Here is a 13454-nt window from a genome sequence, read left to right on the forward strand (position 1 = left end):
CAGATACACCTATTCGAGCTACGAGTATCACCAGTGATGTGTGATGGGGATGATCCGCCTCTTTTCGACCTCCATCTAATCCCATTGGCTGAACTGACGGGACAGCATGATTTGATTCTGGTCGAATTCGATCCAGCTTACAAGAGGTGGTGCTTTGCTTCTCGTTCAAAATTTGTCATCGCTCAGTCCCAGTCCGATGAAGTCAAATCACATGAGACTCTACATCAGATCACCCAAGAACCAACTAGCGAGGTCTTACCCGAATCGCCTATCCCACCTCCGTACAGCTGGTCACAAACTTCCACAACATTGACGATTCAATTTCCGATTCCCGAACAACTTCCTACGAAATCCTTTAACCTTATTTTTGACGCCAATCAAATTACTTTAAAACTTCAATCAACCTCTTTGACAACAGATTTGGCAAAGAAGTTTGATCAATATATCCGTACTCTCTTCAAATACTTCAAAACGTCTATTGATTCATCCTCTTCATCAGCTCTACTTCGACTTGAGCTTTGGGATCAAATTCAACCCAAGGACTCACTTTGGTATACGAATACTTCAGATCAAGGTCATACTACTCTTACGATAGAGCTCGAAAAACGACACGAGCTACGTTGGCCACAAGCCTTTAAATCTGATGATCAACTCGATCAAGTCTTTGATCCAGCTGACTATGAAGCCATTCGATCCAGGCTCGAAAAGTATACAACTGATCTAGATCTAGATAGCAGTCTAAGCTCCATTCAAAAACAAAAACAAGGTCTCGGTGCTATACCTATCACTGGATCTACTTCGGGCCAACCACCTTCTACAGGTTTGGGTGGTAAGCATATCGGTCTAAGTAATGCCGAAGTGGATGATGAGATTGATTCGGGAAATCAGAGTCAAAGTCTTGGAGCGGTCTTTACATGGTTAAGTCCAGTGAATGGTGATGAATCATTGGAATCGAAACCTCATTGGATCACAATCACACCTCATGAGATGATACCAGTGGAGATTATCTCTAGAAGCTTACCGGTTCATAATCTCGAACCTGAAATCCCAAGTTCCAACCTATCAAGATCATCGATCATGATTAAGAATGATATAGACGGACTTGTATTTGAGTCACCTATCAGTTCGACTCGATCGATGTCACCTGTTTATCAATGGGATCATATTCAAACCATTCCTGCTATGTCATTTGTGATGGCATCAAAACGAGATATAAGATTAAGTTGTTATACAGAAGATCAAACGATCATCTTTGAAGATTCACGTGTATCCATGGATGATGAAGGTAAACAACAGATTGGAAATATGATGATTTATTATCATTCGAAACATTCAAAATCAATTCAATTAGATCAATCTGTTATTAAACTGAATCAAACCCCATGTGGATCTTTGATTGGAGTGATCGGTTTGAGAAACCATCGTCAAGATCATTCAAATGGTTTAATCATGGTTTGTTTATGTGAAAAAGAAATAATTATATGTAAGAATTTATAAGCATGTTTTGATGAAATCAATGGAAAAGATTGATTAGAAATTTTTAAGCCAAAATTTATCATTCATTATTTACCATTCAAATGAAATCATGAATGAAAAGATGTAAATTATAAATATTTCCATTTTCAAAAGGAAAAATGTACAGCCCTTTGCATAATTGATGACTTTGAAGAAAAAAAAACATCGAGTTTTCAAATAAAAAACCTTGAGTTTTGTCAAAAAGCTGCTGAGTTTTTCAAAAAGTCAGTGAGTTTTTTTTGGAAACCTGGCTCAGTAAGTCTAAAAGAGAAAGAGCTCGCTCAGTTTTTGAAAAAATGGATGAGTTTTTGAAAAAAACTCGCAGGTTTTTTTGAAAACTCAAGTGTTTTCTCTTTTTCCAAAGTCATCAATTCTGCAAAGGGCTGTAGGAGTTTTGAAAGAAACTATTTCTAGAAAACGTGTTTTGATCGAAATTGTCTTCGCTCTATACGTTATGTAAGATCAAAACTCATGAGAGCAAACATTTTCAAAACTTCAATTAGTTTCTTCATTTTTGAATTGAGTCTGATGTAAAAAGAGAAACAAGTGATCTTAAAAAGATATGGTTCCAATTTGACTCTTGGATAAAATCACAAACCAAGAAAATAATTGTCTGCCCAGTTGCTCAACTTACACCACGGGGCAGCTGGCACGTGAGATTCACGTGAAATAGTTCTCTGCCAATAAATCACGCGCTGTCCACAGTGCAATACCTGTTGTGAGCTACACATGGCAGCCAGGGTGAGCAGCTAAAGCGTGGTGGCTCACCTGTCCATTGGGTGAGTCATCTCACATCATAACAGTGTGAAATGACTAATCCAATGAGCGGTGTGGAAATCAATTTAGATCTCACTCTAAGAAACAATTTTTTATTTATTCTTTAATGTGTTCCTTTAAAATTCAGAGTCGATTTCATTGGAAGATCTATTAAAATCAACTTAATTGCAATTTACAATTCTCAGTTCAAGATTCTCTATTAATCATATTCATTATAACTTATTTATTTCACAATTTGCATAAACATTAGTCTTTATTACATTCAATTCAAGATAAAAGATAATAACATGATGAGATTCAAAATCAAAAAACAAATAATCAAGAAAATCAACGAGTTAGTATGAAATCGATCAATCTAAAAAAATAAAGAATACAAACCTAGATTTCAAATGAGGAGAGAAGAACAAATGATTAATTAGTTTATAGATAGATCGAACTAAAAGAAAGAAGATATAATAAAAAAAGAAGAACTTACAAATTTGAACTTAGACTCATCCAAAAGAGATGATTCATTCTTGTGAGCGGAATGGATCAGATTCATGTTGAAGCAGGTCATATACAAATAGAAATCTGAGTGATCCTAAAGAATTTTATCAAGTCTTCTGATCTACCCAACTGAAGGTTCCTCTCGGGAATAACCTTAACAAAGTACGACGCGCTCAACTTGATACATAATCTTGATTCTCAATTACGAGGGCGAGGCGCAGACGGTCTTGAGGGGCTTAGTTAAGCTTATCTTCTATCTGTTAAAATCATCATCACATCACCCAAATCCAAGTTTTAAAATATGAAAATCTTTGCTCAGCCTGATCAGCTTGAAGTTTGAAACTTACTGAAATTGTCACTGTACCAAATCTGATTCTTTTAAGTTTTCAAACAACACCTTTTGTTCTTTTGTGTAGGTCGTCGTAGTCGTTATCAACTCACCATCTAGATGCTTACATATATCTGATATACGCAATATGATATAGACTGGTTTGTTTGTTTGGCAGTCCCGCAGATCACTGATATTTTATTTATTTATTTTCTAGCTCAGTTTTTCTTTATCTTCTGAGCAAATCCAATACTACATCTGTATTTATGGAAGTGAATTGTTCAGTATGATTATGATGGAGACTTGATGATCCAATGATTGGATAAGTAAAAAACTGAGTCAAGTTTTTAATTTCACTTCAAGCTCATCATCAACTTCAAATCACGAATTGAAATGTTAAAATCAATTTTCTATTGAGTTCCCTTTCAATTTTTTTTAATTCAAAGATTCTTTTCTTTTCTTTTCTTTTCAAAAAAAAAACACATCTAAAAAATCTAAAATCTATATACAATCTACATAAATCCTGTTTAACTTTTCTTGACTTTCATAAACGAGTTTCTTTTCCTTTTCCTTTTCTTTGATCTTTGATTAATCCAAACACGTTCACGCCAATTTCAATTCGATTTTTCAATTCTTCGTTTTAGAAAAAATTTCATCTTATCAAACATGAGCGGAAGTACAAGTTCATCTAACCAATCAAGCACCATAACCAAAGAAGAAATCCAATACAAATTAAGATATGAAAGGTTAGAAATATTTGAAGTAATCCAATCAGGCAAGAATGTGGAGAAAGAAGATGAAAAGATTTCATTGATTTATAGTAGTGAAGAAGAAAAGATTAAAGATGAAGAAATTGAAATTAATCCAATGGAAGAAGATGAAGATGAAGATCAAGATCGAATCGAATTTAAAAGTTTAAAGGGGATTGAAGTTTTTATGAAGAAGTCTTTTAAAGAGTTTAATCAGATTAGTAAACCGAATATTAAAGAAATCCAAATTGTAAGTTGAGAAAGTTGATTGAGTTTATTCCATGAATAATCTTACTGATTGAATGGTCTGATAGGTATCAGGATCTCAACCAAACCAACTTAAAGTACGAATCAAATTCAAAAAAACTTATAAAACTTTTATCAAATCTAACCAATCAACCAAAACTAGAATCAAAACCAAAGTGCGAATTCAATCTAATGTGATTTATTTAGATGAAAGTGAAGAAGAAGAAGAAGAAGAAATCATATGTATCTCATCAGAAGAAGAAATCGAAATTAAAGAAAACAAAACTTATTTGTTTCAAGTTTTATTAGATTTAAATCAATCATCAACTTCAGATTCAAATTGGGATTTCGATTTAAACGGATTGAAGGAAACTATTAATAAAACTTTTATTAGAACTCCATTAGAGTCATTTTTAGATTTCTTAAATGAAAATCAATCCATTCCAACACCAACACCAACACCAACACCACCTTCACCGAATAACTTACCATTAACATTAAACCAAGGGTTTTTAGGTTACGAACATAATCCATCTGATCTAAGAGATGCCATTACATTTGGAGGACTGTTTCCAGATCCGAATTTCGATTTAAATCAATTTAATCAATCAGATTATGAGATACCAAATCAATCTACTAAACAATCAACTCAACCTACTTCTACTTTTACTACTCAAAAAACAAATCAAGAAATCCAATCTGATCCGATTGCTTCTACTTCTAAATCATCTACTCAACCAATTATTAATACTCAATCTTATTCGGTATCACAATCATCTGATATCCAAATTGATGAAATCACACCTAATCCAACACCTGAAGAATCCGACATTCAAATTGACGATATCAGACCCGACCCAACACCTGAACAAAATGATATCCAAATTGACGACATCAGACTCGACCCAACGCCCCAACAAGATGATATTCAAATTGATGATATTCGAGTGGATGATATCTTAGTGGACGATATCCTAGTTGACGAACATATACCCAACCCAAACCCTGCACCAGATGCCATTGAAGTAGAAGAAACCCCAATCAGATCAAATCGACTCAATCCAATCACTTACCCAGATGATATCCGAGTTGATGATATCTTAGTAAACCCAAGAAGATCTGAATCCGAACAAACCGATGGTCAGAACGAAAAAACTCACCTGAATTCGATCACTTCCACTCCTTCACTTGATGGACATTCAAATGGATCCAAGAATTCTGGATTCGAATCGGCTTTAAACACTCCGATTGATAAATTCCCTACCGAAACTCAACCTCAACCTCAACCACAAGCTGAAAGCTTTCTTGGAAACTTAGTCAACCAATTAGAAAACGCACCTGGACATAGATTAGGAGGAGTTTTACAAGACAAAACAACCCCAGAACCTCAACCTACTAAGATTGTGATCCGATTCAAATCCACTGAAGTTTCTAGAAAAGATTCAAAATTGAATTCGAGTGAAGATGAAGGGATGAATGAGAAACATGAAGTATCAAATGAGATTGGAGAGTTTGATGATCTAGAAGATCCAAGTTATCATCCAGATAGTTCGGATGATACGGTGATTGAAGATCCACAGGATCGAGACCATCATCAAACCGATCGATCTGATTCGTCTGGTTCTGAACCTGAAGAAGAAGAAGAAGAAGGACCATCTTCTTCAGACTCAGAAGAAGCCGGACCGAAACGGAAGAGATTAGGAGTGGTGGGTAAATTGAGAGAGAAACATGTTAAATCGAAATCGTACTTTAAGTTTCAATCTGCTCGAGATTCTCAACCTGCTCAAGATTCACATTCGTTTCATTTTCAATACGATCCACCGATTCGAGATCTTGAAGGGTTAGATGAAATGAATGAACATGAGATCAGATTACTATGTCGAAGCTTACATGATCAACTCATTGAACATCGAAACGATCGAAAGTGTCGAATCAGTGAAATCTTGAATGAGAATCGAAAGTTAAATAAATCCCTTCGAACTGTGAAACATCAAAACAAACAGATCAATAAAGAAAACAAAATGATGTATAGAAGAAAGTTGGATTCAGAACAACATTTGATTGATTTAAAAGAAGAGATACGAGAGATGGGTAGTTCGAGTCATGTGAAATTAATGGAAATTCAACGTAATGATTTACTTCAATTGATTAAATTGAACGCTTTGGAATTTAAGATTAAAAAATTAAAAAATCAACGTTCGATTGATAAATTGATTATTAAAGATTTACGTTTATCTTTAAAAGAAGCTGAAGATTTGAATAAGAAATCAAATTTGGATTCTAATGAAGGTCAGATGGATCTTGAAGTATCTTGAAGTTTTAAAGTTGAAAAGCTTATGTAAGAATCAAGAAAATCAAATTAGATTAAAAGATGAAATAATTTTTGAATTGAATCAAAAGATTCAAAGATAAGAAACTTTAATTCAAAACTCAAACTTGATATATATCAAAAAAAAGGTGTTGGTTTTATTCTTGATGATTTTTTTTTTTTCGTTTTTTTTTATTTGTGATTTTTTTATTTGGTTTTAGGATTGGGTTTTCTTTTTTTTTTCTTTTAATGAAGTTTGTGCAATCATAGTTTAGTGATGAAAAGTGGATGTCCTTTTTTTTTATAAAAAATGATGTGATGTGATGATTTTTTTTTCGTGTCTTGATTAAGAAAACTTCTTGAATGATTTATGATGTTTCTTTTTATAAACTTTTGACGAAAATCAGTTTGAATTAAATATATCAGCTTATCCTTTTGTGCGTGTGTGTAATGTTTGATTCCTTTTTTTTGGTATGGTTTGGTTTGGTTTAAAAAGTATATCAATTATAATTTAAAAAAAGTCGTTTTAATGATGATTAAGATTTGATTTATTTTAATCAGACTTTTGGTTAAGGAATCATGAATGAAGTATGTCTTGATTGTAAGATGAAACCTTTTTTTTCAAAAGAAAACAGTTTGACTATAGTTGCTAATGTCAAAGGCTTATAAATTTTAGCCAAAACCTTCAAATTGAATGTTCTTGCTCACAACTCAACATTTCAAGTTCCTAAGACCATCTCCAGAATGCTCAACCTGGTTGGTTTCCATCTATAAATTTTCTAAAGGATCTGATTACAACTTTGTTTTTCTTTATTTTACTTTTTTTTTGATTATCAAATCCAACTTTCCACTCAAAAACAACACCTGGACAACCCAGGCACAAGTGCAGGTCATGTTTGAGAAAAGCTATATATGCACAGACATGAGACTGAGGATCTTGAATCTGCCCTCAAATGTTCAAAATGTTGAGTTTTGAGTGAGAACTTAATTGGATTTGCTGAATGTGGACATTTGCAGTATCTGTCTGAAATTTGTAAGCCTTTGACAATAACAACCATACTTTCCTAAAGATAACTCATCACTTTCTCTTTCTGGGTTTCTGAGCCCAAAAGTGGTCAGAGGGCATGGGGTTTTAGGTCAACTTTACTTGAACAATTTTTGTTGAAAAACAGAATGCTTGGAAAATGTGAATTATAGCTTGATTGAAGTGCATTCTTTCCTACTAAAATTATGTTCTGTAACTTTGACAATCTTGAACACATCATTGTTCATCCTTTCTAAAGAATCATGATCAACATTGGGCCGCCGCGTTGCTATAAAGACCCAACACAGAGCAACGGGACCATGAGCACAATGCCGAGCAACACATCATATCACATGATTGCCCGGTGTGTTGCCTCTTGCGGTCCACATTTCAGTCCTGTTGCGCTGCGGCTGCAGTACTGTTGTCAGCAATGCAGCCCCAAAATCAAGCATTCCCCGGTGATACGGCACAGAGGGTGAGTCCTGCAGGCTCAGCTCACAAATCCATCTCATCTTCAATCAAGGGCTCACCTAATCCTTTGTGTTCGTAACCCAATGACATCATGGCCAGCACTAGCCTACCCCCTCTTATACAGGCCAATCTACACATTGGAACTGGCACCCTGCAATTACAAACTTGATTTCTATTTGGAACTGGACCCCTGCGACTGCAAACCTGATTTTGATTTGGAACTGGACCCCTACAATTATAAAGGTGAAAGCTGTAGGAAGCACGAAGTGTTCTCAGCAAAGAGTGGAGAACACGAGTCAAGTAAAGTGAAGTACCTTTAGGAAGCACGAAGTGTTCTCAGCAAAGAGTGGAGAACACGAGTCAAGTAAAGTGAAGTACCTGATGGTAAGAGAAACAAAAGAATAAGAATGGATTACTAAAGTAATATCATCAACTCATAAAGACAAACCTTTAGGAAGCACGAAGTGTTCTCAGCAAAGAGTGGAGAACACGAGTCAAGTAAAGTGAAGTACCTGATGGTACGAGAAACAAAAGAATAAGAATGGATGAAGAAGGAAAAACAAGAGGAAGAATCATTCATTCTTATATGTGTAGATTCTTGTATAACCATGGTACAAGAAATGGATTGTAGAAGGAAGCAAAAAGTAACAACGTCATAGGATAATTGATTATGATGTCATGACTAAAAACAGAGAGAATTAATTATCTTTATACCCCCCCTGCTTCTAAAAACCATTTCTTCCATTACTTGTTGATGTTCATGCTTGTTACACAACGGTTGTGAAGAATTCGCGATAGTGATTTAGTAAAGATATCGGCCGTCATGTCCGAAGTTGGTTTGTATGTCAACAAAAATTTACCCTTGAGTAGTTGTTCTCTGATCCAGTGATACTGGATCTCGATGTGTTTAGTGCGAGAGCGAAAGATTGGATTTGTCGCCAAAGCGATACAGCCTTGATTGTCACTAAACAAAGGAATGGTGTCAGGGACAGGAATGTTCAAGTCTTTGAAGATGGTGTCCAGCCACAGGAGTTCTTGAGCGGCCTCTACAACTGATTTGTATTCGGCTTCAGTTGTGGACAGGGAGACAACTGGCTGTTTTTTCGTTCTCCAACTGATTGGCCCACCAAAAAGCATGAATAGGTAGCCAGAAGTCGATCGTTGAGAATCGGTACAACCGGCGCAGTCAGAATCCGCCAAGTTAACGGGGACAGAGTAGGCGAGAGAACCAGCCACGGGATCTGGAGAACTGTAGTTCAGGCAGTAAGATGAAGTGCCACGGAGATATCGGAGAAGGCGATGAAATGCTGCCCAGTGTTCAGTGCCGGGCTTTTCAAGGTGTTGAGAAAGTTGAGAGCAAACGAAGGCCAAATCAGGGCGAGTGCATTGAACGAGATAGTTGACAGATCCTACGGCTTGGCAATAGTTTAGGCCTTTAGCAAGAAAAGCATTGATTGAAGCTTCATCAGCCTTAGTAAGACATGTGTTCGGAACCATTGGAGTTGATACAGAAGCACAATTAGCCATCCCGTAGGTTTTGAGGAGATTCTCGACGTAGTTCTCCTGCGATAGAGAGATGGTGCGTTTGGCGCGATTGCGGGTGATCTTCATGCCCAGGATGGAAGTAGCAGGACCCAAGTTGTCCATGTTGAATTCCTTCGAAATGAGTGATTTGAACAATCGGATACCTTCTTTTGAGCCAGTGATCGTTAAGTCATTGACGTGAACATGTACGTAGCATGGTTCAGCCTCGTTGAGACTGATGAATAAGCAAGGATCCGCTAAAGAAGCACGGAAGTTGATCTTTTTGAAGAAGAAGACAAGTTTGAAGTACCAGCAGCGCGGAGACTGCTTCAAGCCATAGAGAGATTTGTGAAGAACTAGAACCGTACGAGCAGTACGATTTGCTACACAAAGACCTTGAGGGATTTGGAGGTAGATGACCTCGTCTGGAACGCCATTCAAAAACGCGGCAATTGCGTCCATTTGTTCAACGTCGTAGTCATTGGCGGCAGCAACACCCAGAAATACCCGAAGCGTAGACTTACATCCAGTAGGAGCATACGTTTCTTGATAATCGACGTTGTGAACTTGAGAAAACCCTTGTGCGCACAAGCGGGCCTTGAATTTGACGAAGCGTCCGTCGGCATCGTTCTTCACTTTATAGACCCATGTGGTACCTATAGCTGTGCATCCCTCAGGCAATTTGACCACAGACCAGACGTTTTGACGAGCCATGTTGTCAAGCTCAGTGTTCATCGCAGCCATCCACTCATCTGCCAAAGGACCGCGCAGAGCCTGATTGAAGGATTTCGGGGAGGAATTATCAGTACTTGCCAAATTAGCCCGGCGGCGGGTAGTGATGATGTTATTGGGACTGATAGAAGAAGATATATCTCGAGGAGCGACAGAGGAATGGGGTTCGTAGTACCAGCGAGCTTGGTCGGGAGGTAGCGGAAGCATAGACGAGGTATCAGGGCTTACATCTCCAAGAGTGTCAATGGGATGATAATCGTCATCCGATTTGTCACCGGCGGAAGTGATTGGTGCCGAGTCTTCAGTATTGTCCTCAACTGGAGATGGTGAGGAGGAAGAAGAGGATACATTCAATGAAGACATAGGGCTGTCAGAAGGAGTTAATCCATGACTAGGAATTTCGGACGAAGAGTTAGGCGAAGGAGTCAATCCGTGAGATGGAATGGAATCAACATCTGACGGAACAGGAACAACAGAGTCGATTGAAGAGACATCAGAGTTGTAGGAAATTGTGACATCAGGTTGCGAAGACATTGGTGAGACAGGTGGGATGGAGGGTAGATCTTCAAGTAACTGGTTGAGATCAGGCGGCGCTTTAAAAGGAGTGGAACGAGAAAAATCCTCTTCATTGAAGATGACGTCATGTGAATAGACCACTTTGTTTTGCTCGTAATCCCACAGGCAATAATTGTGCAATCGCTCTTGATAACCCAGCAATAGACATTTTTTAGAGACTCGGCTAAATTTGGAAAGTCTAAGTTGTTTGGGGATCAGGGGATAAGCAGCGCATCCGAAAACATGAAGGTGACCAAGGGTTGGAAGCTTGCCGGTCCACATTTCAAAGGGCGTTTTATAGCCAATGCTAGCTTCAGGGCATCGATTTTCAATGTACACAGCTGTGCTAACAGCTTCACCCCAAAATTTGTTGGGTAAACCCGCGTCGATCAACATACATCTGGCTCTCTCTGTGGTTGTTCTGTTGCCTCGCTCCGAAATAGCATTTTGCTGTGGAGTATAGGGTGCAGTAAAGTCGGAGGAGATACCATGCTCACGGAGATACGAAAGAAACTCATTTGAAACGTATTCACCACCATTATCGTTTACGAGACGCTTAATGCACAGGTTGAGTTGTTTTTCAACTAAGAGTTTAAATTGCACGAAATAAGAGAAAGCTTCGGACTTGTGTTTCAGGATGAAAACATGTTTATACTTCGTATAACCATCTGTGAGTTTGAAGTAGTATCTGCCACCTCCAATTGATTCAGGAGAAATGTGACCACTCAAGTCGCTATGGATGACTTCTAAAGGAGCTGAGGGCCTAGGCAGGGTACCCGAGAAAGGTAAACGGTGATGTTTGCTTAAGATACAAGTAGGACAGGATGAAAACTTAGATAGAGAAGAATTGAATAATAATGTCATGTAGCGATGGTTTAGATGACCGAGCCGTCTATGTAATAAGAATTACGAGTCAGAAGAAAGTGGCGGTGCCGAAAGAGCTAGAGCAAACGACTTGCCTAAGTTGACATCAAGAACGAAAATTCCATTGGAGATAGAACCAGTTAGAGCAACTTTCTTGTCCTTGAGTAAAGCGAATGCTCCATTCCCGCTATTAGCAAGTTCAAAACCTTTAGAGAACATCTGAGAGAGACTAATAAGGTTGCTTGTTAAAGATGGAATGTGAAGAGCATTAGCGAAGGAGAGTTCTGAGTTAGGGCCTTTCAAGGTGACTGTTCCTTTTCCAACAGATTGTATGGCGTTTCCGTCAGCGAGATAAACGTTTTCGGAGCATTCGGAGTAGTTTTTGAAAACAGATTGATCGCGAAACATAGTCACGGAAGCGCCGCTATCCAATAGACAAATCACTTTGTCCCATTTTCTTTGCACGGCAGCTAGAAGGTACGAAGTGATAGCGGGAGGACCAGGTACGATGGAAGGAAAAAATTCAGAGAAGTTTTCGCCAGTCGAGGCTACGGTAGCAGAGTGAGTCTTAGGTTTGTTTTTCAAATGAGGATGCAATTGATGACAGCGATCAGATGGGTGAGCCGTGTCCGGATTATGTCTTCTGTTGGAACAGACAGGATAAGATGGAGTGCGATTGTTGACAGGATGATTGCGACGAGCAGTGTAAGCAGATGGTGATGAGCTAGTGTTGATGGAGACCTTCTTGTCGTTAACATATTTGTGGTACACAAATATCGTTCTGGAAATTTCCAGAACACTTTTTCCAGAACGCCAGAAGGTTTTTTTTTGGTGTGTTCTGGCGTTCTGGCGTTCTGGAACTTTGAATGCCCCAAACTCCAGAATGCCCAACACCTGAGTACTGAACCCAACCACACATCCGCTAGCACACACCTCATACCACGCACATCAAACACCCTCCCACATCACTTTTCTCAACTCTCAGCACTTCTCGGTCTTGCATTTCAATTTAACTCTGCCTTTCCTCCTGCAATGGTTCGAAAAAGCCGACGTCGACTTCTGAAACGGTCTATTCACTTGGCAATTCACAAGAAGAATCAGTCACAAACAGACCTTTTAACTTTAGCTTTCCAGAAAAAGAGGAATTCTGAAAGCCTTTTCATCCTTCGGTGTCTTCAAGCAATCATCGTTCAGCAAAACTTACAATCCGAGGCCGTTTTAGATGATGAGCATGATGCCGATGATCGATTTGAGGCTAGGAAGCCACTGTACCTGTTTTTGCTGGCCGCGCTGGAATACCACTTGGCCAGTGCACAGTCTGTTAAGCTTGTGCTACTCGGTCGTCGTCTACGTCAAATCAATCAAAACGGACTCGATCGGCTTGAAGAGGCTCTAAAAATTTTAAATTCAACCCGCTATGTTCAGGATCGGAGATCGCGCGAACGCAAAGTTTTAAGAAACGCAGCGTTTCCGCAAAGGTTTTGGGAAGGCGGTGATACATTTATATGTATAGTAAGTCTGCTTTCTGATGTTTTCTCTTGGTGTCTGCTAATGAGGGATATTGTACTCTCACTGGTAGGCTCGAATGAGCGAGGAACGATTTTGGAAATTAGTCGATTTGATTCAATCAAGTGGTGTATTTCACAACCAATCACATCACAAGCAAGTCCCTGTACCATGGCAGCTTTTGGTTGCTCTAGCGAACCTGGGATCTTCGGGAAATGGAGGTGATCTTTCACATTTGGCATATATGTTTCACATTTCAGGTTAGTGAACTGTCTTGTTTGGTAAACATTGATTCTATTTACTGATCCGATTAATTAGTTTAGAAGGTAGTGTCCAAAATTGGAAGAATCGATGTATTTATGCGATCCT

The 13454-nt window shown here is 38.3% G+C and overlaps 3 protein-coding genes across 3 annotated transcripts; 2 read left to right on the forward strand and 1 right to left on the reverse strand.

Moving 5' to 3' along the window:
• Positions 1-36: 36 nt before the first annotated feature.
• On the forward strand, positions 37-1497 carry MELLADRAFT_88879 (uncharacterized protein; the record flags this gene model as incomplete). Its single annotated transcript, XM_007404136.1, has 1 exon — positions 37-1497. One exon carries the CDS (start codon positions 37-39, stop codon positions 1495-1497), a length of 1461 nt encoding a protein of 486 aa, XP_007404198.1.
• A 4636-nt stretch (positions 1498-6133) lies between these two features.
• On the forward strand, positions 6134-6882 carry MELLADRAFT_70581 (uncharacterized protein; the record flags this gene model as incomplete). Its single annotated transcript, XM_007404137.1, is given in 2 exon segments — positions 6134-6405; positions 6416-6882. 2 exon segments carry the CDS (start codon positions 6189-6191, stop codon positions 6511-6513), a joined length of 315 nt encoding a protein of 104 aa, XP_007404199.1.
• A 3294-nt stretch (positions 6883-10176) lies between these two features.
• MELLADRAFT_58845 (uncharacterized protein) lies at positions 10177-10694 on the reverse strand (the record flags this gene model as incomplete). Its single annotated transcript, XM_007404842.1, has 2 exons — positions 10177-10202; positions 10238-10694. The coding sequence occupies 2 exons, from the start codon at positions 10692-10694 to the stop codon at positions 10177-10179; spliced, it is 483 nt and encodes a 160-aa protein (XP_007404904.1).
• Positions 10695-13454: the final 2760 nt, after the last annotated feature.

This window comes from Melampsora larici-populina (genome assembly GCF_000204055.1).
Source record: "Melampsora larici-populina 98AG31 unplaced genomic scaffold MELLAscaffold_2, whole genome shotgun sequence".
Classification (NCBI taxonomy): domain Eukaryota; kingdom Fungi; phylum Basidiomycota; class Pucciniomycetes; order Pucciniales; family Melampsoraceae; genus Melampsora; species Melampsora laricis-populina.